At 47.7% G+C, this 26319-nt stretch overlaps 1 protein-coding gene and 1 long non-coding RNA gene across 14 annotated transcripts in view; one reads left to right on the forward strand and one right to left on the reverse strand.

Annotated features, from left to right (window-relative positions):
- The window catches only part of Vwa3b (von Willebrand factor A domain containing 3B), a 169130-nt gene that overhangs the window by 59014 nt on the left and 83797 nt on the right, over nt 1-26319 (forward strand). For all 13 annotated transcript variants that reach the window (XR_010054626.1, XR_010054627.1, XR_594349.4 and 10 more), the window contains 2 exons: nt 16172-16365; nt 22859-23013. Coding sequence is in view for 5 of the 13 variants with exons in the window: in XM_039084535.2 (XP_038940463.1) it covers nt 16172-16365; nt 22859-23013 (349 nt within the window). In the remaining 8 variants the exon portion in view is untranslated. The remainder of the gene's footprint in view (nt 1-16171; nt 16366-22858; nt 23014-26319) is intronic.
- LOC102554996 (uncharacterized) lies at nt 22728-24822 on the reverse strand. Its single transcript, XR_356973.4, has 2 exons — nt 24580-24822; nt 22728-23130 (listed from the first exon to the last, which is right to left on the reverse strand). It is a non-coding gene; the product is annotated as an uncharacterized LOC102554996 (long non-coding RNA).

Raw genomic sequence — 26319 nt, forward strand, 5'->3', positions numbered from 1 at the left:
CATTCCCAAAGAAGTACCAGAGTTGGACAGTTGTTAAAACCATAAAGGCAGATTCTTCAGTAACTGTGTATATAGCAAGAGGAGGAAACAAGGCTTGGCATAGACCTGGGCTCAGTTCTGTACACAGCACAGACATCCATAGTGGGGGGGTAGAGGGATGCCTGTCAATGGGAAAGCATTAAAAGGTGATTCAGTGAATAAGGAGGCTTCTGTCTGGATGGACACGGCAGGATTCTTGCTGAAGGCTGGACCAGATATCCCCTGCGGTGCAGGCATGAGGAATTCCACTGAAATGTTGAACTTGATCATTTATCAGTTAGGGAGGGGATTCCGGTTGCTGCATTTATTCATCTGTGCTAGCTATGCAGAGATGAACACTGGAGCCCGAAGAGTAAGGATATTTAAAAAGAAGATGCATAGGTGACTAACTCAAGCTTAGTCAGAGGCACAGACAGCCCAGCTGTCCTGAAACTCACTGTATGGACCAGGCTGGCCTCACAGAGATCCATCTGCCTCTGCCTCCCAAGTGCCAGGATAAAAGGCGTGCACCACTATCCTGGTGAGGCATGTGTTACTTTTACAGAGACAGTGAGACTGAGAGAACTCAGGGATGGGTCAGCTCGACTTAGCCTTGCTTATAGACTGAATCCCACCCAAACTGACTGTGGCAGGCCACCACCCACTCACCCTCACCTAACTGCAAGGAAGGCTACACTCACCATGGTTCTAACTTAAGGCCACTGCTCTTCTTTGAGACTCGGGAACTTACTTCACTGTTGAATGCAGACTCAGGCCAGACAAGAAACTTAGATGTGTTTGGAAGAGAGAGGGTCTGTAAGGGTTTATATTACCAGTCTTAGAAGGAAGTTACTAAAATGTACTTGCATTTCTGCCTTTAGAGGCCTTTCATGCTCTAAGTGGCAATGACAGCTGTTCTGAGAGTTTATAGGAGTAGAGATAACTCAAAGACAGCCACGTTGCTGAAGGCCCACACCAGCAGTGGGTGACAATTCATAAAGCTGGAACCCTGAGCTCTCTACTCAAACTTGCAGGCAGCTCTGCAGATCTGAGAACCTCCTCCACTTGGCTAGGCTGAGGGTTATAAGTGCTTGTGTGCACTTATAACCTTGGGCCTTGTGTACCTGATAAGTTTTAGGGCCTTCCTGAGACTTATGGATTGACTCCCCTTGAGGATTCCCTGTGTCTTAAGAATCTTCCCCCAGCACAGAATGTTTTGATTTGAAAGAAACTGCCACACATTAATAATAGTGATGGCAAACATTGAGTGAGCACCACTGTGTTTCAGGTGCTCCCATAAGGGTTGGAGGGGTGGGGGTTGTGCTTAGTTTATTTCATCTTAAAAACAAAACCTCTAGACTGAATCACTGTTGTCTACATTTGGTAGGTATTAAAGCCAAGGCACAGAAGGACTATGTAAACAGCCAGTGGTCACACAGCCAGTAGGACAGTCTTAAAGCCCCTTTAATTTAGCAACGATATTGTGTTCACCTGAGCACTGCTGTCTCGGTTCCCACTGTATCTATTGTATCCATTGTTATCAGGTCTGATAGGATGAGAGGCTGGCTTGGTGTCTAACCACTCTTTTCCACCACGGAGAAGCAAGCTCGGGGTATCTTTGTCAGTAAAGAGTAAGGAGGCAGCAAGAAATATTTTTTTCTCTCTTTCTTCTTATTACCAAAGCATGTTCACAATGGAGGGAAGGAGTTTTGCAGCAAGAAAATCCTACTTCCAAATCCCTACAAGCCTGGCCCAGGTTGTTCTCCTTCGGTCTTAGTTTGTTCTTCTCTAACACGAAGAGATTATCAGTCCGGGAGATTGTTGCAGACATTAAGGAAAAGAACGCACAATCTGCTCCCAGTGAGTCCTCACTTTCTCCTTCAACGTTAAGGGAATTGGTGCGTGCATCCTCTGAATTCTTAAGTTGGTGGAATTCTTAAATCGGCTTTCTTGTAGGAGAAAGTAATAACAGCCAGCCTTATGTGTCCGGGCTCTTCACCAGAATCCCCCTCCCTGGCTGTTCTCGAGGGCTTCTGTGAGGTTCTGCAACGCTGCTTTGCGTTAAGTAACTTGCCCAAGGTGACGTTGCTGACAAGTGACAAAAACTTGATGGGAAAAGCTATCCATCTATAAAACTACTGCTGTCTGCCTCCTCCTGCCAGACATTCTGATTTGGTCCAGGTGCGATGGTGCTTGGACATTTTGAGAGTCTCTGGAGGAGTAGGCTTTGATAACCCTGAAGGCTACAGTGTCTCCTCATACAGCCCATGTCACAGAGGCATCATAAATAAATATATATACAAAAGCACACACCCCATAAAAGTAAAAGAGAAAAAAAAAAGGAATGACCTGTGAGTCTGAAATTCAACAATGCTCTCTAAATACTCTTTATGTCAACCTAACATATACATACCCCCCCTGAGGAAAACAACTCTAACCAGACACTTAAAAATTAATCAGAAAGGGGAAATTTGACCAAAACCATCCCTCTGTTGGGTAGTCACCTGAGCCTTTACCCAAATTTGACCCCCAGCATCTATGAAGAGAATGTCTGACTATGCCTTTCCCCCCCAGGCCACGGTCAGTTTGGGCGAAGATCCTGCATCTGCTTCGTGGGTAGGCAGCCACTCCCTCAGCCTGACTGCTTGAGGCCTAAAGGCTTCAGGAGGTGGAGGTGTGGGAGTGGAGGAGCAACAGAGCAGAAAGCTCGGATTGTCATTTGGGTAGACTGCAGATGAAGTAGACAAAGAGTCCCTGAAGCTAGCTGTGCTCTGGTCCCTGTCACTGATTTACAACCACACCCACCTTTCCTCCATACCAACCCCCCAGCCCCCACCCCAGCCAGGGATCAGTCTGCTTATGTAACCATGGGGCCAGTGGCAATATCTGGCTGGGGTGACTCATAGCCTGATGCCTGGGACAGTAAAGCCCACATTGAGAATTAACTTGTTCTAATCCCAAGACCAGGATATAAAAATTCCTTAAGGAGATAATAACATACACCCCCAATATATACAAAACAATATAAATGCAGTGGATGCCAAGCAACAGGGGCAGCAGTACACAGGACAGAAAGGTGGCAAGCCATTGCCCTCCCTAGTTGACTGTGAGGCCATGGGGCACGGAGGAAGAAGCCAGGAGGAGCTTGTCCAAACTTGCTAAGTTTGGAGAGATGGAGTCTAGAAAGAACAAGGCAGCTGCAGCTCACAGCTTAGCATGTCCGAATGGGAAGAACCACGCGCCCAAGGCGACATGCAGGGGCTTTTCCTTGAGAAGGCATCTGACTACTGAGCAGTTCACACTTGTAAGAAAGTTGTCCGACGGGGGGGGGGGTGGTGGGGGCTACTGGGAGGAGTGAGAAGAAAAAAAAAAATAGCGCTCACACAGACTCAGGGACAGAGTCCAAGAACTTTGTAACTCACGAAGGTGTTAAGATGGCTTTGGAAAGTCTGGCCTGAGTGGAGCATTGCTCTGGTACTCCTCAGAAGCCATCAAAGTAAGATGTGAAACAGTTCCTGGGTAACACAACTCCATCTCACAACAGGGCACCGAGAAAGATTTACACAGCACAAAACTGTCCAGTGCTCACCAAGATCAAATTCACAATGCTTGGCATTCAGTCAGAGACGCAGGGAAAGAAGCAAGAAGGGGTTGCCTTTGATGTGGGAGGGGGAGGGAGAGGGGGAGAGGTGGGGTCAGGGGAGGGAGAGGGGGAGGGGAGGGGAAGGGGAGGGAAGGGGAAGGGAGAGGAGAGGGAGAAGGAATGAATCAGCCAAAATGGACAGGGAGAAGAAGCAGAGGGAGATGTCCCCTGGGCTGGTTAGCCTTTTCATAAACTTGATACAACCTTTAGTCACCTGTGGAGGGGGAACTTTAAAGAACTGCCTCCATCAGACAGACCTATGTGCATGTCTCTGGGGGCATTTTCCTGTTACTTGATGTAGGAGGGCCCAGCCCACTGTGGGCGGCACTTTCCCTAAGCAGGTGGACCTGGGCTCTGTAAGTAGCTGAGCAAGCTAGAGAAAGTGAGCCACTAAGCAGTGGTCCTCTGTGGCCTCTGCTTTGGCTCTTGTCTCCAGGTCCTGGCTTTGAGCCCCTCTCCTGTCTTCCACTGCACAGGGACTATGATGTAAACATACAAGCCAGCTGAATGCTTCCCTCTCCCAGATTGCTTTGGTCAAAGTTTTCATTACGGCGATCACAAGAAAACTAGGTGGATGGGCCTTCATCACTGCTCCTACTCTAAGTAGCCCAGAGTGGGGTGCCTCTTTGACGGGGGGGGGGGGCAAGAGAAAGATTTAAACCCAGGCCTCAGACTTGAAACCCAGTACAGAGGAGCCAGAGCGAAACAGCATTGAGCAAAGCTACGTGACACCTGCAGCCAGCCTACCACCTGTCGGATGGGCAGCTGGAACTGTGTTAGGCCTGACTCCTCCCATCACCCCTACTTCAACCCTAGCTGCAGAGCAGGGAGGAAGACTTAGCAAGCTCTGGGGAATGGCCGGGTACAACTACTATCAAGCCAGTGGTTAGAGATGGGGTGTTGAGCCATTTTACTACCACCTGGTAGAGAATTGTGTCCCAGGGGACATAGTTGAGATTTAGGTTACATCTCTGCCACCTGTGTGACCGGCTTCAGACACCCAAGACTGTGTGGGTACTCACAGCTGTGAAACTCAGAGGTCACTTATTTACCATATGCCAAGATGGTTAGGGAACCACATTCACCAACATTACCCTAACCATGAACCCCACAGCATGACCCCAAAACCCCATTTGATGTGGGTAATTGGATCTACAAGATTCTGTCCCAGAGTTGAGTGCTTGGCTGGTCAAAACTCATCCTAGGCGTCTTCCAATGGCTTCTATCCTGGTCTGCCAGAGATGGGACCTCTGAAACAGTTGTAGTGCTCGAAGACATGTCCCCGTGGGACACTTCGACCTCCATTCCAGCTGGCATTGCCTGTGGTAGTTGCAATGGTCCTGAGTCAGGGACTCACCTCCTTGGCTGGCATCCCACAGTACTGTGTGCCTTGACTATAGTCTAGTTGTCAGGCTGGTCCAGGCAGGTTGTTGGCTTAGGTTGTAACAGGTTGGTGGCAGTGGTGACCAGGGAGCCACATCCTGAGACTAATCACTTACTGTGATTCTGTCAGAGCCAGACAGAATCCTCCAATGTCTGATCTCAGGCTGGTGACTGTGAAAGAGACAGCGGGCCTTTCTAGGTCACAGGGGTGGCCTGTGAGGACAGCTGGCCCACCTGTCTTCGTTCTTTCTGAGCAATGCACCATAGGCATGATCAAGAAATCTGGGCTTGGGTTGCCCTTTTTTGCTGAAGCAATGACTGCATGCTGACGACAGACTCATCCTCCTTTTTATCCGGGTGCCACCCAGGGCTGAAATTATGGAAGTGACATATGACTCCATGTATCAACATGCACCTAGCAGGCATGCCCAACCTTTGGATGTTGAGATATGATGTCGTCATCCACAAGACTCATGCTCAAGAAACACATGATCCGGGGTTGGGGATTTAGCTCAGTGGTAGAGCGCTTGCCTAGTAAGCGCAAGGCCCTGGGTTCGGTCCTCAGCTACAAAAAAAAAAAAAAAAAAAAAAAAAAACCAAAAAAAAAAAAAAAAAAAAAAAACAGTAAAACAAAAAAAACCCTCAAAAAACCATGATCCATTTACCAGGAAAATCACACACACACACACACACACACACACACACACACACACACACTCAAGAGTATTCTTTAAATCTACATATCTATCTACCTACCTACCTATCATCTATCTATCTATCTATCTATCTATCTATCTATCTTCTATCTATCTATCGATCTACTACCTATAACCTATAATCTATCTATCTATGAATATTTTGTCTGCAAGTATACCTTTGCACCCCATGCATGCCTGGCACCCAGGGAGGCCAGAGGAGAGCATTAGGTCCTCAGGGGCTGGGGTTGCAGATGTCTACGCACTACCATGTGGTGCTGGGAACCGAACCTGGGTCCTCTAGAAAAGCAGCCAGTGCTCTTAAGCACCATCTCCTCAGCCCCTCAGAGTTTTTTTAAACAAGTTTCTGATCGCGCATGGGGCTGCGTCCTTGCCACCCTGCATGACGGTACCTGAAACTTTCAGACAACCATGACATCGTACGTGGGAAGTAATCAACTCACTTTTGAATAACCAGTGGAGCTTGGATAAAAATGGAGAAGGAAATTAATTTTTTCCCCTGAAACAAAAGAAGAGGGAGGCACAGCCTACGGCAGAAGTATTGTCCAGATGAGCGTGTGTAGAGAAGTGCAAAGGTCTGAGACGCCTGCCACTGACCCTGACCACAGGAGCTAAGGATGGGAGGAGCAGCCAAAAACCCACGTGAACTTGAAGAACAGAGCAGACAGTAAACCCCACCAAAGATCTGCAAATCAGAGCCGAGTCTTCAGACAGACAACGCTGTCTTAGACTGAGTATGAAAAGGACAGGAGACATCAATGAATGAGGCCAGAGAGCATAAGAGGAACATTACAACTGACACTTCAGAAAGGTACAGTGTGACCAAGGTCACCTGGGACAACTGGGAGAACCTGAAGGAAGTGGACAGATCCCTTAGACAACAGCCTTCCAAGAGTAGACCATGAAAGAACAGAAAATCTAAATAAGCTAATGATGAGAACATATTAATGACCATTTGTAATATAACACTTGGCAATATACGAGAGGCAAATACTATGTTCCTTTCTTAGGACATAGAACAGCATGCCCACTTTTGGCACCGCTATCCAGCAGGGCGCTGGAAGTCTCAGCCAGAACAATCTGTGAAGGGAAAACAACGGACATTCAGTTTGGAATCTGGTGAGCTCTAGATTCAGTGAGAGATCCTGTCTCAAAAAATAGATAGGTAAATAAGTAAGTAAATAATAAAAAAATAAAAAGGTGATAGAAGAGTGTCAATATTGGCTTCTGGCTTCTCCACACGTGCTCGTACACGCCCGTGTATACACACGGGCAAAGCACGTGTTTAGGCACACAGAGGTTGAGCTCATCATTAGCACGGGCTACTGACGAAGTGATAAACGCCACCTGAAGTTAGGCTGCGACTGGATGAGGTTGTGCACCGTTAGCTGCAAACAACCACCACGATTACATACGCTACAATGAAGGCATTGTTGTGGTCATCCATGCCTCCACACAGGGCTGCTATAAAGTGTAGGAGGGGGTGTTGCTCTGTTGCGGGCACATTCACCAGGGCACTCCCTCTGTGTAGGATCCAGGCAGGATTCTGAAACAAAAACTAGGCCTCCTTTGTCATAGAAAACTAAATAACTTTTCCAAGCTTGAGGAAGCAGAACTTTTTTTTAAAAATTATGCTACAGCCCAAACATTTCAAGGGCTCTTCACTTGGGATCTTCTCCACATCCATCTGTGACCCATCAGAGCCACGGAGCCTCAACATACCTGGTGGTCATGCTTCAGTCACGAACAAGGAGAGCCCCGGAGTTTACTCTCCAAACTCCAGATCTGACTCTGAATATTGACTCGTTTCAAAGTGTCAATTAGATGTCACGAGCCTCAGGGCTCTTTCAAGCTCTTCAGACAAAGTAAGTGGGAGAGTATTTATTGAACCAATGGAGACAGAAGACGGTCATTTTGCATATTAAATAACCAACAAGATTTTGTTGTAGTCCTGAGTGGCATTTGAGACATGGAGGAGTGCAGTCAGAGATGTATTAGAGCTGGTTTTGCTCACTGCTGCCATGTGCCTCTTGATAACATGCTATCTGTGCCACAGTTTCTAAAGATTTTATTTGTTTGTTTATTATTTATGAGTGCACTGTAGCTGTTTTCAGACACACCAGAAGAGGACGCCAAATCTCGTTACAGATGGTTGTGGTTGCTGGGAATTAAACTCAGGACCTCTGGAAGAGCAGCCAGTGCTCTCAACCACTGAGCCATCTCTCCAGCTGCTTTGGTTTGTAAAGAGCAAAATGCAGGCAATTCAGAAAACTAAATTTAAAAATGCAAAGAGAACTGGGGAGACAGCTCAGTGGTTAAGAAAGAGCGTGCTCTTGCATAATGAAGGCCTGCAAAAGATGGGTTTGTAAAGGCCAAAGTGTAGTGGCATAGACCTCTCTGTGGTTTCTGCATCGTAGGAGGCTGAGGCTGGAAGACAGGGACTTCAAAATCAACTGGAGCTCCAAAGCGAGTTTCCATTGAGACAGGACTGCACAGAGAAAGTCTCTGAAAACACAGACACATAAATTCATGGGATGACACCAGAGTAAATCTATGTACTTAGAGTAGATTTATTTTTAACAAGGGTTTTGGGAGATTTCAATATGGGGAAAATAACCTCCCAACATGGGAGGGCATGGGAGCATGCACCTCAGGGTAAAAACTAAATTATAATACTTTGGAGCCAACCTCCACACAAACGCACATTGCCTCAGGCTCAGCAGTGTTTTGCATGTTAGCACTGGGAAGAGCAGCAGAGATAAGATACAAAGGGACTGTGGTGGTTTGCATGAGAGTGGCCCTCAAAGGCTCACATGCTTGAATGCTTGATCCCCAGCTATTGACACTGTTCGGGAAGGATTAGGAGGCGTGGCCTTGTTGGAGGAGGTGGGTCACTGGAGGAAGCCTAGCCTTGCTCTCCCTCTCTGCCTGCAATTTGCAGCTCAGATGTGAACTCTCAGCTCCTTGTCCAGTCATGCCTGCATGCCTGCCACCATGCTCCCCCCCATGATGGTCATGGACTTATTGTGGTAAAAATTAAAAAAGCGGTGGAACCGGTACCTGTGCATACCCTGGCGGTTGCTAGTTCTGGCTCCAGAGGGTCATTTGAACAAGCGCCAATTTATCTCAGATTGGTATCTCTCCCGGAGGCTCTCTGCTAGCTGCAAACTCTCTAGTTCCAGCTACCCAGTAAAATCATGGTTCTAGAAGTCCAGCAGCAGCTGGCCTATCGCAGCTCCCTGCCACAGTCTCTGCCCACACTCCCAGCAACTGCCCCCTGGTAGTTAAAGTATAAACTCCCAGCTACCTGGTAAAATCAAGACTCAATAAACGGTAAACCCAACAATCAGATTTATAGTTAAATTCTCAATCCACAATACATCCACACAATAAATTCACTGCCAATGAATAAAGATAGAAACTGCCCACCTGGATAAGATAAAATTGACTTAATCCACCTGGATCTGGATTATCCTGCTCCATCGTCTCCACCTTGATTGTCTTGGCTCCTCCTCCTCCTCTTCCTCCTCCTCCTCTTCCTCCTTCCTAGACATTTTCTCCACCTACCCTTCCTTCTCATCCAATGATAGGCTTTGCCTTATCCTGGACCCGCCTCGCTGCATAATGACATCATCCTACATGGGCTAACCCTTTGGATTCAAGCTGTAAGCAAGCCCCATCAAAACTCTCTTCCATAAGCTACTCTGGTCATGGTTATCCCCTCGTAGCAGTATAGAGCTAAGACCAGGACCTCAGAAATGTGCTTCACGCTTCAGTTGACACTGTGGAGAAAAGGGAAGATCCAAGAATGGAAGTTCTTAGAAACAAGACATTCGTGCAGACTCTAGACCAGTGGTGCCCAACCTTCCTAGTGCTGCGACTCTCTAATACAGTTCCTCATCCTGTGGTGATCCCCCAACCATGAAACTATTTTGCTGCTACTTCAGAACTGTAATTTTGCTACTGCTATGAATTGTAATGTAAATATCAGATCCGCGACCTCTGAGGGGGTTACACAGCTCACAGGTTGAGGACCGCTGCTCTAGATGAAGGAAATCAGAGGGATAGTCACCACTTGTAAATAAATGACTGCTACCCTAGTCTTCATTGCACACTTCCATGAGCTCCAGGTCTCACCATTTCCCAAAGTCCACTTATACATTTTCTTCCCTGTCTCCTTAACCTCATGTGTCCACTTAACTTGCCACAGCCTGAATATTTGTTGACATTGCTGGTGGTGCTTTTTGAGGCAGGGTTTCTCTGTGTAGCCTCAGCTGTCCCAGAGCTCACTCTGTAGACCTGGCCTTGAACTTACCTTAGTGCTGGGATTAAAGATGCCACCGCCACCCTACCCCCCACCTCTGGCTATTTTAAACAATTTTTAAAGAAGTTTTTTTTTCCAATTGTAGGTGTATGGGTTATTTTTTGGGTCTGGTCACCGTGTGTGCCCAGTACCTCTGGAGGCCAGAAGAGAATTTGCTACCACGTGGGTGCTGTGGATTGAACCCAGGTCCTTTTAAACTGCTGAGCCATCTCTCCACCTCACAGTCTCACTTCTTAAAAAGTTGTTGCTTGGGGTACTCAACTTTGCCACCTGAAATGGTTGCTGGGTCATGGGCTCATCAAAGCACGCTGTCTGTGATTCCCCTCCCACCATCTGGCCTTCTTTCTTCATATTCCTGTGCAGGGTTGTCCCTGAACTGACGATTGCTCCCCACTGCCGAGCAGACATTATGGTTTAGAGTTCCCTGAAGCTGCCCCACCACCAGCTGAAATGCTGCCTGCATGGAAAGTCATTTCTCACACACCGACCAGACGGTGAACAGAAGAGAAACTGGGAGAAGTGTGGGCAGAAGGAAGGTGCTTGTTCCTCCTCCGAGTTCCTTTTTTTGTTTGTTTGTTTTTCATTTGAAACCTGCTTCTTTTCTGCCTCATTTCTTTCCCTCACCTTCTTCTCTACCCTCAGAGGCGGGTAGGAATTAGTGGCCCTGGAACTGGAAAAAGCAAATTGCGCAAGCAACAGAACCCTTCTTTGCAAAGGAAGCCATACTTTGATTTATCATAATTAACAAGAGGGAAAAAACAAACAAACTGCTGCTATAAAATTATTTAAAAAGCTGTCTTTTATCCCCGTAGTGCCCCAAGGTATCTGGTAGATATCTTCATCTCAGTCAGCAAAGCGTCTCACCTGCTCTGCTCCATCCCATATCACACTGCTGATGGCTTCTCTCTGAGCCTGGCAACAGTCTCTCTACCCATCCAGTTCCCAAGGCAGGTTTCCACCATGCCAGAAATACGCATCTCAATTCCGTGGTGGCTTAGTGTCCCAGCTGCCACCTACTCCCTTAAACTTAATTCACCACAAGAAAGAACACACAACACAACAACCTCTGATCCATTTGATAAGATATAATTGCCCACCTAAACATACAAAGCTCTGTACACATCCATCCCTTAAAATATTCATAACAACCTTTAAATGTGCAGAGAGGAATCTTAACATCCGCCTCCATGTCCTCTCTCTAAAACTCCCACCTCCTCCAGTCTCCTCCTCTCTCTAAAACTTTTCTCCCACCCATTCTTCCTTCTTGAACAAGGACAGGCCTCATTCTATCTTGTACCTCCCTTCACCTGTACGACATCCTACAACAAACAAAATTCAATTTACAATATTCTCAGGATCAGGGGGTGTAGGCCTAGAGCTCCCTGGCACCCCTCTTCAATCTCCCTTCAAGTTAAAGGTTACAAATTCTAACAGGCTTTTACCTGACCTTCCATTCAGAACAGAGACTACTTCCTGCTCCCTCTCAGGCACACACTTGACATTAGGCTCCTCGGTGCTCCCACTGGGCCTCAGCCCACATCTTTGCAGAGAAGCAGTCTTAGGGTAATGGTGGGTTTCTGCATTCCATCTCCCTCCTCCCGGGTGGTACCCATGAGGTGCCGGGCACATGTGTTGCGTGCTCGATTCTTTAGCAAGCACACATTAGCAAAATATATCAGACAAGCACAGAGATGTGTGCAACTGCTCAAAGGTGACTTCTGTCTTAATGTCATAGTGTCACTGCCTGTCCCCCGGCCTCTGCCCTGAGCAGGTTTCATCCCACCTTTAGAGGAACCACAGGTCTGCTGAAGGGGTCAACCCACCTCATCAGTGGGAGGGACTGGATTATCCTAGAGTTTCTGTTTGTCTCCCTCTGTTCCCAGCTGTCCTTAGTTCTGTGCCCTCCCTCTTCCTTCCCTCCCCCACTTCCAGCATGTATTGCGCCCTGGTCTGCAGAGCACAAGCCCTGGACAGAAAGGCGCTGGGATGAAATACTTTGGGGTTTCCCAATAGAGGATTGGGATGGATCCTGTTTGTGGTGAGCCTCCCACCCCAACCCCACCCCCGCCCATGCTCTAAAACAGGTTTAAAACAAGGTCATTAGTAATCTCCAAGTTTTTAGGTCCCCCCTCCCCAGAGTTTTACCTAAGGAGCCTTTCTGAGTAGCAGCCATCGGTGCTCAGTGGGGGCAAAGCATGTGGAGTTCACTGGGAGAATCACCAGATTGACGATGCTCTCCCTGTCTGGCAGTTCCCTGAAAAGGCACATGGCCTAGCATAACAGGAATGAGGTGGCAGTTGAGTAGCTTTCAGTGGACAAGGGTAGAGGGTGCAGTCTCGGGGGTAGTAAATCCTTGATGGTACCCCCTCGAGGATCTGACTTTGAGGGTAGGGTGCATAAGTGTCAGAGGGAGTAGTGATGGGTGAACTGTACCCAATATCATTTTTATCACGACCCTGGCTAAACCATGATGGTTTCCAAAAGCATTGGTAAGTTTGGCTTCGTGCCTGGAAAATATTCTGCGACTAACCCACAGGACGGAGGGGACAGGCAGGGAAATTCTGTGCTTCCCTCCTGGAGTGGATAAGGAGGGCCCTGTGATCAGCATCGCCGTGAGCTCACACCTCTGCACGAGTGGAGGCTCCAAAGGCAAGGATTCATACACACTCCTAATTAAAATAACCACGGGAGAACCGAGAAAGGATCCCTCTGTCAGTGCGATAATGAACAGATGCTGCCCCTCTCCTTTCCCCCCCTCAGGCTATCGAGGCTCCGTCACTAATTGGTGTAATTAGCAGTGAATGAAATGAACATGAAAATCAGCTTCCCTCTCCTCTCACCTCTCTAGCTCTGATGCATCTGAGCTCTCTGCCTTGAATGCTTGGCTGCACTGATGTCCTCTATGAAGCTCAGGTTGGAAGGGGCCCTCAACCCCTTTTAGCGTGTAATTGGGAGTCTGACTTCTGCCGGAAAGCGGAAGCAGCTTCACCCTCTGTCCTCCATGAACTTGAAGGGTGAAGGTTCATCTCGGGCTCTTTAAACATCCTTGCTAGGGCCGGTTTTGATGACTTCCAGAAGGTTCTTTTTGTCATAAATTTGGACTTACTCTTGATGAAGGGCCTTCATCTTTTTCTAAGAAGGCAGCCCCCCAAAACAGAGCAAAAGGGGGTGTGTTGCCATGGAAACCACTGAACGTGGTTTATTTCCCATCACACTGGTTGAACAAGGAAAAGAGAAGAGAGGAACCAGCTTCACAGGCAGGAACAAAGAGGTGTCCAAGACACAGAGAGCAATTAAGGACTGGAGAAATCAGGCTGGAGAAATGGCTCAGTGGTTAAGAGCACTGACTGCTCTTCTAGACGTCCTGAGTTCAAATCCCAGCAACCACATGGTGGCTCACAACCATCTGTAATGGGATCCAATGCCCTTTTCTAGTGTGTCTGAAGACAGCTACAGTGTACTCATACACAAAATAAATAAATAAATCTTAAAAAAAAAAGGACTGGAGAAATCATAGGAGAGTTTCTCCAAGGAGGCTGATGTCCCCCACAAAACCCAGCCACATTTTCCTTTGGTGGCTTGCAGTGGCGCCAGGCACTCCCTGGGGAAGCCGAAGGGGGCCCGATGTTCTGGGAGGCTTCTGATTTGAATTCCTTGAGAAAGGCAGGAGGAAGTCACCTGCTGGCACTGAGGATGCTACTCAGAGGGGCTATGGGGCCATACTGGCTTCAAATTCGAGCGCGGAAGCCAGCTTCTCTGATCACTTCTGACTCCAATAGGTTTCTGAGTGAGTTCTTCCAAGGAGTTGTATTATAACACGAGGACGTGCGCATCCGGCATGGTCCTGGGCAGCTTCTTTCCAGATCACTGAGGACTGACTGGCAGCAAGCCGCTTTATTTCCCCAGGCCCTATTCTAGTTATACGGCTCCTTAAATATGGCAAGCCCAGTAGAAATTTAATCTTTCATGGAAAGATTTAGGTTTTTTTAAAAATTCTTTTAAATGTTTATTTATTTATTTTATGCATGAGAATACACTATAACTGTCTTCAGGCACACCAGAAGAGGGCATCGGATCCCATTACAGATGGTTGTGAGCCACCATGTGGTTGCTGGGAATTGAACTCAGGACCTGTGGACCAGCAGTCAATGTAGCCATCTCTCTACCCCTTAAAGATTTATTTTTATTAAAAGAAAATGGTGTGTGTGTGTGTGTGTGTGTGTGTGTGTGTGTGTGTGTGTGTGTGTGTGTGGTGTATACATGTACATGTGTGTGTAGGTGCCCTCAGAAGCCAGAAGAGGGCATTAGATTCCCTGGAGCTGGAATTACAGGCAGATATGACCTGCCTGGTACAGGTAGGTGCTGAACCAGATTGGGGTCCTCTGCAAGAGCAGTCCATGCCATTAGCCACTGAGTCATCTCTGTAACCCTGTAGTGGCTAGCTTTTGTCCACTGGATACAAACCACAGTCACCTGGCATAGGGGAACCTTGAATGGGGAACTACCTCTGCCTGTGGGCAAGTTTGTGGGGCATTTTCTTGATTAAGGATTGACGTGGGAGGGTCTAACCCACTGTGGGCAGTCCCACCCCTGAGCAGATGGTCCTGGGTTGTCTAAGAAAGCAAGCAAGGTGAGTGAGCCTTGGACACAACCCTCCATGGTTTCTGCTTCAGTTCCTGTCTTGAGTTCCTGGCATGGCTTCTCAGCATGATGGAACTGGCTGTAACTGGTAAGCTAGCACACACCCTTCCAGGTAGTTCAGTGTTTTGTCCCAGCAACAGGAAGGAGAGTGGGACAAGCCCAGAGGTTACCTTTAATGACAGTCAGTGCCCTGTAGTCTCAGGCTCTGAGCGCTGAACCAGCTATGAATCAAACATATTTAAGGAGGAAGGGGGGGGGGGCTGGAGAGAGGGCTCAGTGGTTAAGAGCACTGACTGCTCTTCCAGAGGTCCTGAGTTCAACTCCCAGCAACACATGGTGGCTCACAACCATCTGTAATGGGATCCGATGCCCTCTTCTGGGGTGTCTGAAGACACTGACAGTGTACTCATATGCATAAAATAAACAAATCTCTTTAAAAAAAATAAGCGACTTTACCAGAAATGTGAAGATTTGTTTGCCATTTGTAAGCATTGCTTGCATTGGGTGATGCAACATGTGATCTAGAGGTGATTTGAGGTGTACAGGAACATGCGTGTAGGCTTTGTGCAAACACTACATCACCATGAGGAATTTGAGCAGCGTCTGATTGAGGTACTCAGAATGGGTCCCTGATCCAACCATCCCTAGACCCTGGATCAAAACCAGTGCAAAATTTCGGTCTCCATCTCAGTCTTCCTGACTCTCGTGCACATTGCTGGAGTGTTAAGAAGCCAGTGATACTGAAAACTGCCTACGAGAAGCCCCACTGCCACACTAGGGACCAAACATCTACCACATACACTTTCAGGTGCATTCTCAAAAACATGTCTACACAGCATCACTAGTTTGATGTGAATTATGCCTAAGTCATAAACTAGATCTGTAGAAATTCAGGCATCAGGAGTCCCACTAGCTAGCAGTGTATAAAAGGGAAGCTCGCTGGCTGTTCTCCCACACCGAGTAGAATGAATGAATGAATGAATGAATGAATGAATGCATGCATGCATTCTTTCAATGGCCTGGCAGCATAGGATACATTTCCAGTAAATATAAAATCAGTTTCTCCAAGAAGGCCAAGAGGATACCATCTTCCATCTGCTGGTAAAGCTATTTGCTTGAGCTCAGAGTGGTAAAATGGATGAATTACATTTGAGCCACTTGCCTCAGATAGTAGATGGCTCAGCCGAGACGTGAACGCAGAGCTTCTGACCCTGCATGCAATGCCTTCCTGACACGTGGCTTGGGCCGTGCTGGCATGAGGTCAGTTCACACTCATAGAGGAGGACGAGAGGAGAGAAGGAAGAGCCCTGCTGGAGCACATTTCCCGAAGGGACGTGCAGGCTGTGTAGTCTAGCAGCAGGAATGGTTCAGATGGGTAAATATGAGGCTGGGGGTGTTGGAGGAACTGCTCACAAGTTATGAGTGGCTGGTGAACTATGATTCCAGAACCAACGACGCCTGCTGAGAGTAAGGAAAGTCCAGAAGACACCTGGGACTCCCGGAAGTGGCTCCAGAAATATGGCTTGAAGGCTCAGAAGCTGACCTTTTACGATATGCTCGCCGAATGTTCCTTCCGCCATGCTGATGGAGTCGTTGATATAAAAGCCAAACCAGAAAACGAATCTGTGCAGACCAGCGCGGTAGGTGAAAGGCGGCAGCGGGGCTGTGGGCCTTCCCTTGGTGTCTGAGGCAGGTGGTGAGACCTTCCTTGGATCAGAAGCCCAGGGCAGGACCACATTGAAAGATGTCAGGGGACGGACGTCAGCTAGGGTTTCTGTGACAAGGGTGTCCCTTTGCTTCCCGACTTCACTAAATGGTACCCACGGGAGTGGTGAGAGCCGGGGCATGGTTCTACATGTCTTAGTCTATTCTGAGTGGATATAACAGAGTCCTTGATGGTAGGTGCTTCATGATGAGACACTTATATTTAGCTCTTATTTTTGGAGGTCTGTTATCAGGGAGGGGGTACCATCTTTCTAGCTTCTGGTACAGCACCCCCCAGCTCCCGGCTGTGTCACACAGAAGCAGAAAGAGAAACAGCCACCAATAGAAGGGGACCAGATGCATCGATGACTGTACAGCAGCCTGTGCCAGTGAGTGTCCATGCTGTACGACCAGCATTATTGCCCGTCATTGGAAGTTCCCCATGATCTCCCACTAGACCCTGCTTCTACGCCACTCAGCACTGCCACACTGGGGACCTGCCACAGACACTTTTGGAGACCCACTCAAAATTCCAAGCTATACCAAGAGTTAGAAGTATGTTGTACCCAAGTCATCAGCTGGACCTATAGAAACTCAAGCCTTATAAGTGTCCAGATTGTTCGATGCTATGTCAGAGGAGAGTCTCTTTGTCTGCCTCTATTGAAAAGAAGGGAGAAACTGCTGGTGCGTGTGTCAAGAACCAGGCGCTTCTATGGTCCCCTTGAATCTCTAGTATCTTAAAGGTGCAGTACTCCAGTGGGCACCTGCCAATACTCAGCAGATTTGCAGTAAACATAAAATCAGATTCTCCAAAGAGTCACGGTACCAGACAAGTATGTTTCAAGCTCTGAGAGGTGCAATTCCACTGTACCAAATGGCATCCACGAGGATGCTTCTCAAGTGTCTGACCCCAGCTCCCAAGGACCAAATTATTCTCAGTGTCAGTGGTTTCTAAACTTTCATATCATGTGATCCAAGGTCAGGAATTTTATAAAGAAAAGGTATTTATTTAGCTCACAGTTCTAGAGGTTAAAGAGTCTGGCGTTTAGTACCTGCTAAGTCTCCGGTGCAGACATCGTGTGGTATCAGCTCACAGAAAAGAAGGGAAGTAGGCACAGGTAGGAAGAGCACAAAGATGAGGGGCGTGGTTGGGAAGAAAAGGGGGCATAGGTGTGACAACAAGGGGGGGGAGATAGATGTGACAGCAAGGGGGGGAGATAGATGTGACAGCAAGGGGGGGGGAGATAGATGTGACAGCAATGGTGGGTGTTGACTTTTCGAGTTGACAGAATTTAGAATCACCCAGCAGAAAAACCCTAGAGCGTACCGATGAGGGGGTCTCTAGATTGTGTTAAGTGCGGTGGGAAAACCTACCCTACGTGTGAACAAAGCCATCTGGAATGCGGGCATCACCCATCCATGGACTGAGGCTCCGGGCTGAATAAACAGGAGAAAGTGGGCTGAGCATTAGCAACCGCCTCTCTCTGCTCCCTGACTGCAGATGCCCTGTGTGTGTGTGTGTGTGTGTGTGTGTGTGTGTGTGTGTGTGTGTGTATGTATGTGTGTGTATATATGTGTGTGTTTATGTATATTTGTGTGTGTGTGTGTGTGTGTATTTGTGTGTGTGCCAAGGATCAGGCTTGGTTTGGAGAGAAGTTCTGAGAGAAGGGGTGTTTGAGAGCTGTGAAATAAAGGACTCGAAGTCAAATTGTGGGTCATAAGCTGACAGACTATGTTCTGCTCAAGACAGCGTTCCTGATTGCTCTCTCTCTGTGTTCTGCTTTTTCTGAAGATCTCCAGGCAGCACTCTGCTCCCAATAGCTTTTTTTTTTCTTCCCAATTCTAAAAACTCTCTGGATAGCTCATCTCTTGCAGATTGAAAGCCCGGTGTTTTATTTAAATATCAATTCAGTTGTGTATCTTTCTGACAAGCTCCCTCATAGTACAGCTGCCTCTGTTCCTTTAGATCTGTGAAGCTCCATATACAATTCATATCGCACCTTTACATAGTTGAGAAATTATGTATTTTCAAACTCATGTTTTTTATCATTTTTCCCACAGCCTTAAGGGCTGTCATGAAGGTCACAGTGTTCTACTATTTTGCTCAGACATTAGACACACCCTCGACTCCCACACTTGTGCTGTCTCTGATTATCATGGAGTCGTTAACCTTGGCAGAGAGGACATTCATCGAAGGAGGAACATGAAAATATGCACATTAATATACAAACAAACTTTACACCCACAGTGACCATCAACACTCTTGGAGGCCCGTTCCCTGCTGGTTCTCTCTCAGAAACAGGAACCCATGTCAAGCTGGACTCAGCCTGCATGTGTTTGTGCATATGTGTGTACACACGTGTGGTGTGCATGTGCATGTGTGATGGAAACTAAGTATGTGGGGGGATCTAGGTCCTGCTCAAATACTGGGTCACTTGTTATATCCTAAGAGGCTGTGATTGAGGGCCAAAGCCTTTACTGAGAGGTTTGTAGATCCAACTGAGGGGATCTTCCACTCCTGATGTGGCACCACACTGGCTGCCACCCAGCTCCTTGTCCTCCTCCCAGTTGGGCTGTTTTCTTCTAGCTGTTCAGCCGTGGCGCTTTTACCTCCTTACCCCTGTGTGTTTCCAATGGACCGCTGCAGGAGGGAAACATATAAATTGAATTAGATGAACACAGCATTGACGCAAAGCTCGCTTCCTGGCGTGCCCTTGGAAGCAGGAGCAATCACTGAAGCTTGGGGGAAATCTCATTTGTGGCTTTCCCTTCCCAGCATGCTCTTCTGGCTTTGCAGACATCGCTCAGCTGCGTTCAGGAGGTCATACACAAATAAGTCTTCATCTAGAAAAAAACTCAGCCCTGAGTATTTAAAAGTATCAATCCTGGCCGATTTTGACATAGCCCACAGTGAGCTTCTGGAAATGTGGCAGGCTCCGGGCCAGCTCGAATGGTAAACTCGCTCTTCCTTCTCCACAGTCTCAATGATATTGTAAGGGCCAGACTGGAGAATGTGTCTTGCGAACAGGGAGCGGGGGCTTAGCTCACATTTTCTGTGCTACTGATTCATAACGTGGTGAAGATTGAGAATGAGCCCGTCTTACTGTTTCCTCTCATAGACGGTGGGGAGGGCCTTGCCCCATCATGTTTTCAGACCATAGGTCTCAAATTGGGTCCCTCCTGTGGTTATGACGTGTGTATAGTAGAGAGACTCTGGGTAAAATGGATAGATCCTTTACGGTTCCCTGGCAGCCGGGGCTGGATCCCCTGCACGACTGTCTCTAAACAACACTGGTTCAGGTGTGGTACCGTCCTGCCCATCTGAGAAACTAACAACTAAGAAAATCTTGGTGTGGAGGGAGAGGTAGGGATTGTCTTGCCAGCTGGAGCATCCTTCTCTGTGTCTTTAAACTGGGCATCATCAGGTACAACTTGGGAAACACCCGTCTCTGCACAGAGCCTCGAAGTTGGGAGGTTGCCCACGACATGTGGTCTTTTCTCTGTCGCAGACACTGACGTCACAGGTAGAGAGTTCACACAGCGCTTGTGGCCCCTACCACCAAGGAACCTTGGCTGTTTGCATTCAAAGTTTTGCCTTGGTGGGGTATGGAGTTGCTGGGTAGGTTAATTCTCTTGCGGCAGACCGGGGGCTGGTGTGATAGATCCTCTAGGCTGCCATGTTGCTCTATCCTGCTATGCTGCCGGTGACAGCCTGCCTCCACACAGCCGTATGGCTCGCTGGCCGTACCTCAGTCTCCTGGGGAAATGACATCATCCTGAGGACTGAGAGATAGGCAGGGAGAAAGCTTTTGTGTGTCAGCCCCAGAGATGTGTATGACTGAGATGGAGAGAGAAGGCACCATGGTAGAGGAGGTCCCTTTGCCACCCTCCACTGGCAGCACGTTGTCGATCAACCTGGTCTTTACCACAGACACAACACCTGTCTGCTGGTCCTTGTTCCCATGTGACCCCAGAGTTCTTGTCCTCCCTAGCAGGGTCTGGTCTCCCTCTTGGGCCCATTGGCCCGATGTGGGTGGTGGCCCTTTCTCCTCCCGCTGTCCTGACTATTACTGCCTCATCAGGCTGCTACCCACCTCCTTGGGCTGTGCTGAGCCCAGCTCACCTGCCTCTGCTCTTGGTGAGTGTCTCCCTTGCCACCACTGACTCCAGCTCCTGTTTTCATTCTCTGGGATGCCAGTGCCACGTGGGTGACCCTTACAACACACGTTCATTTCTTTATCCCCTCTCCTGATGGCTTCCCCCTCCACTCCTCTCCCTGCCGCAATAGGTGGACCCTTGACCTCATTATTATGAAGAACTGAGACGTAGCCCATGCAGTCAGTTCTAACCATGCCCCTTAGATGACTCTTCCAGAGTGTTTCTTCTGTGACTCGACACCACCCCGATGTCAGCCCCCCTGCAGGTTATTATTCCTGCCACGTTTCCACTGTCTCTGTCTGCGTGCCCCTCCCATGCACCCTCAGAGCTTTACCCAATCTTAGATCATTTCCCCAAGCTATTTAAATCCAAGTTTGTGACATGTCTTGTGGACTGTGCTAGAACATTCCAGAGGCAATCCTCATTTGTGACGCTCAGTTTTGCTTTGGATGAATGATCCTACGGCAGGAAGCACTGACCTGGCTTCTAACACCCTCCACGTAGGGACTCATCTGTCACCCTTCATTCATCCCCCATTTACTTCATATCCTTAATGTTGCCCTCACTTCTAGGGCTTTCTGTTAGCTCATAAGTGTGCATGTGTATGCGCGTGCGTGCATGCGTGCCTCTGTGTGTGTGTGTGTGTGTGTGTGTGTGTGTGTGTGTGCACATGCGCACACATGTGTCACTCAGAGGCCAGTGTCATGTGCAGCGTGCTCTTAACTGCTTTCTATCTTATTTCTTCTTTGGAGACGGGGTCTCTTACTGAACCAGAAGCTCATTGATTTGGCCCAGCTGCCTCGCTAGCAGGCACCCAGGATCTGCCTGCCTCTGTCACCCCTCCCTGAGCCAGCACCAGTCACCTGGATGCTGTCACACCCCACTATTTACAGGAGCACTGAGGGTCTGAACTCAGGTCTCTGGGCTTATGTGCTTGACCAGCTGAGCCCCCCACCCCAACACACACACACCCGGGGGAAGGGGGCGGTTACTGTATGATATCTGTTAACACACATGCATTTGATAGACTTTTCCCTAGGTGCACAGAGTCTCCCATTCCGTCAGAGTGACTGCTGCCAGTGTTTGCCTCTGCCTGAGGGACTCATCTGCTTCATTCTAGAGGCCATGACACATTCTCTTTCTCCAGCCCTTCGGTTCTGTTCCTATGAGCTCTAGAATCTACCCCAATCATGCAGAGTCCCCACTGCTCCATGAACACTGGGATATATAAATCTTTACATTCAGGGATCAGTTCCAATTCCCTAACCCTTTTCTCCCCTCCCCCACCATCTTTCCTCACCTCCCTTCCCCCACTATCTTTCCTCACCTCCCTTTCCTCTTCCTTCCTTCTCTCCTTTCCCCTCCTCCTGCAGGAATCCCTGGCCTCTCTCCTCTGGCACAGATGGGATCACACATGTGCTTCTGACCTTGCCCACGACCTCGAGCATTGGGCTGACTCTGGAACAGGGACCAGAACATCTTTGTTGAATTTAGAAGTGAATGGTCTCACTGTGGAGATGTGCATGTGCTAAGAGATGTACAAATAAAGCAGAGATGGGGGCACTCCCTGGCTACTTTTCTTCCTGAAATAGTTTCCAAGTGTCTTGCTATTATAGTTTTAGCCCCAAAGCCCAAGCCCTAGGGTTCCCCACAGAACAGACTCATCCATATCCCAATACAACATCCCAGTGTTGTTAGAGAGGCAGCTGCGAATGGCAGAGCAAGATTCCACCAACATGGCTGCTATCACATTGTGAAGTACAGCTGTTGGGCAAGCTGGACCTGGTTGATGTTGTCTCAGTTCCTGTTCTGTGAGGTTTGAGGTTGTTACTGTAAGAAGATTTCTGCCTGGGGGCAAGAGGCAGCTCATTCTGGGGGTCACATGACTTTGAGGCCCTGCTGTTCCTGGAATCCAGAGTAATTACAGGTTTACTGGACACCCTCAGGTACCCTTTTGGATGGTTTCGGTGGGATCTGGACAGGACATTGCCCAGTAAGATCTCTCAGCTGCTCTTTCTCTTTAAAGGGAGACGCAATGTCAGGTATCCTCAGGCCATACTTGGGCTCTGCTCTGGAGATTAGCATGCCAGTGTGCTGACTTCCTAGGTGATGGACTCAGAGGAGACAGATACAAAATGGAGGCAGAGATGTGCAGATTTTATTCCGTTTTTAGTTACCTTGGGAGCCCAAGCAAGGCGTCGTCTTTATTTGGTTTTAGCAAAGGGAGTTTCTAAGGACCCGCTCTAGCCCCCAACTTTGTCCTTCCCTCAGGACACCAATAAGAAGACTATCCATGCCAAATACTGCAACAGATTCATCCACGTCCCCTGGAAGGATGGGAGCTTGATCCACGTCAACATCACCAAGGAGAAGTGCAAGCGGTACAGGGAGAGAATCCACACAGCCCTGGCCAGGATCCAAAGGAGGTTGGTATTGTTGTATGACTAGTGGTCTAGTCGCTCATGAAATGCAGGTCGGTGTGACTTAGGACGAACTCAGCCGAATGAAGAGGACAGCAGACACAGTTAAGTCAAAGCTTCCATCTATAATCATTGACGAAGTTGTTAATAGCAAAGGGAAACACTAGCAATCGGGCTTCACCAGAAACAGAACAAGAACATGCTACTGTGTGTACATAGTCCGGTACACGTGTACATGTATGTGTGTGGAAAGGGGACAACAACGGAGGTTGATGTCCAGTGTGTGTCGTCCTCAGTTGCTCTCCTCCTTAGTTTTTGAGACAGTTTCTCACTGAACGGGGATCTCGTTGACAGACTGGCTGGCCAATATGGCCCAGAGAGCTGTAGCCCAGGACTAGGGCTACAGACAGACACACAGAACACTATACATGGCTTTCCTGTAAGTGCTGGAACTCTGAGCTGAGATCTCCACGCGTTTGTGACAGGCGCTTTATCAATGGAGCCATCTCCTCAGCCTCCAGAGGAGCTGTTTTGAAGATGGTCATTAGGAGACTAAGCAGTGTTTCTGTCTGTGCTTTGGGGGTTCTGTGGGCCACAGTCATATCGCAGGCTATGCATCTAAACTCTCTCTCATGGAACTATTTCATCTCAAGAAAACTCTTACGTAGCTGTGGCATACTGGAAAATAATCAGCTACTGTACGTATTTTAGAAAACAATTCAAACGCACACTTCCTGCCTGCCTTTATCCTGCTATGCTCTTATGATCTGCCCATGCCCACAAGGCTGCTATGTGGATAGGATGACCTCAGGCTTCACTTCATGTGGAAGATTTAAATTAACACCCTCCAAGTCCCACATGTCAGGGGACAGTTTTAGACCATGGAGACCAAATTCATTTAGGCGTATTGTCTCTGAGGTCAACAGAGAACTGGAAAAATAGGAAATTAAAAAAAAATGATGAAAATCTCATCTCTCCACTTGCTGCTTGACCCCGGGCACATTAGCTAATGACATTTTGCATCTGTTTCCAGGATTATAAAGTGGGAACAGTGACAGCATTTGTAAATTTGCTCTGCGGATTATGCCGGATGCTAAATCTAAGGTTTAAGCCAGTGGCAGCCCTGCCACAACCATTTGAAAATGAACACTCTTTCCACACTCCTGCCGTTTGGCTGCAGCAGATACCCAAATGCCTGGTATTCATGCCCAGAGCCCCAGCATCTCAAAAGCCACATGGTGATAGATTACTCACAGAAGCTGTCCCTGTGTGTAGAGCCCCCACCGCTAGGGTTTCAGAGATCATTCTCTAGTTTGTGTTTCCAGTCTTTCGGGGAATGTGGTGTTTGCGTGCACTCCAGCCTCTGGGTCCCCTTGTCCCTTGCTGACCAGTGTCACGAACAAGCAGGATCTCTCTCCACTTTGTTTTCTTCAGTACCGTGTGAGAGTCAGCACCGTCTCTATCTTGCACGTTTGGCAGAATTCACTGTTAACACTATCAAAGCCTGGAGTTTTCCTCTCTGCAGAAAGATTTTTGTGGCCTAGAACCTAGAAAGCATTGAATGTGACTTACCCCGATTTGTTGGAAGTATTGTGCAAATTCTCCACACTGTTGCCGATTTTCTCTTCAAACTGTTGTGTAAATTATTGAAAACATTTTCGAGTGGTTCTTCCAGGTCTGGCAGCTTTTCCCTGGTTCTTCCAGGTCTGGCAGCTTTTCCCTTACTACCCTGAAGCTCTGTTAGTTGGTGCGTCAGTGTTCTCCTTGTGGATCAGCTCGTTTGTAATACGAAACGCCCTGTTCAACTCTGCTAACATTCACTCTGCCTTAATGCCCACGCTTGTTCCCATGGCTGATCCCTTCCTGTCCTTTTCTCTCTGCCCGTCTCTGGCTTGTAATTAACTGGTCTTCTTGGAGACACAGTGTGTACCACACAGTGTGTACCAGTGTTTGTGGTGTTACGATGATTTACTCACTGACTTAGTTAGATTTAAATCTGGGACCTTGTAACTTTTTCTGTCTCATCTGTCTGCTTCTTCACTTTTTAACTGTGGTGCCCAGTTTCCTTTCTATGAGTCCCGTTGTCTTATTAACTGTAAGGTTACATTTTGTCCTGACGTGCATGATGGTTTGACGTTTACACTGCATACATTGACCTCTCAGTCTACCTTCAAACAGGATCACACCGCTTTGTGTATAAGAATATCACAAAGTCCACTGCCACTCTCTTTTTCCAGTTACCCTGTACTTTAAATGCACAGCTTCTATGAACCCAATAGCAGTTTTCTGTGAACAGTGCAAACAGTCTAATGTCCTAGTGTAACATAATTAGAATAAATACAAGTCGTACTTGCTCACGCCCCTTTCTATGGCTCTCCACCCCTTTACATAAACCTGGTGTTCCACCCGGCATTCTTTCATTTCTATCCAAAAAACTTTGTTGGTGTCTGTTGTGGTGCAAGTCGTTAGCAACGAATTATATTAGCACAGTTAGAGTGGAAATGCCTTTAATTTACTTCTCTCTCTCTCCTTTTTTTAAAAAAAGATCTTTGTACTAAGTATAGAATTTACCAAGTTAAGAGTTGAAAATTTTATCAGTTCTTTTTAAAAAAAATCTTCAATGTGTTCTGCCTGTGTGATTTATGATTTTTAAAAAAGACCTTTATTCTTAGACTTGTTCCTCTGAATACACTGTGGGTTTTTCTGCCTCTGGCTGCTTTTAATCATCAGGTTTCATCAAATTCATGACTTTGTTGTTTGCTATGGTCTCGTTCTCCTCTCTTCTCCTCTCCTCTTTCTCACCTCTGCCTCTCTTTCCTCTCTGTCTCTCTGTCTTTCTGTCTCTGTCTCTGTCTCTCCCCCTTCTCTTCCTCTCCTCTCCCCTCCCTTCTCTTTTCTTCTCTTCCCTCCCCTCCCTTCCCTTATCTTCTCTCCTCTCCTCTCCTCTTTCTCACCTCTCCCTCCTCCTACACCTCCTCCCTCTCCCTCCTCCGTCTCCCCCTTCCCTTTCTCCTCCTTTACCCTCCCCTCCCTTCTCTTCTCTCTGGTTTCTTTGACCCCTGTGGATCTGTAGGCACACTGTTTCCATCAAATTAGAAACATTTTTTATTGTGTTTGTACTTCTCCCTTTCCTGTTCATTCTTGAGTCTAATTATAGACATACTCGTGCACTACAAAATTGGGTCTAATTTTCTGTTTCTCTTTCAAACAATTCCCCAACGTCTCCTCTGCTCACTGTTGATGCTACATAATTCCCTTTTCACTTCAGACGTGTCCCTCTAGGAGTCCTATTACGGGTCTTTTAAAATTTAC

This window comes from Rattus norvegicus, chromosome 9 (genome assembly GCF_036323735.1).
Source record: "Rattus norvegicus strain BN/NHsdMcwi chromosome 9, GRCr8, whole genome shotgun sequence".
NCBI lineage: Eukaryota > Metazoa > Chordata > Mammalia > Rodentia > Muridae > Rattus > Rattus norvegicus.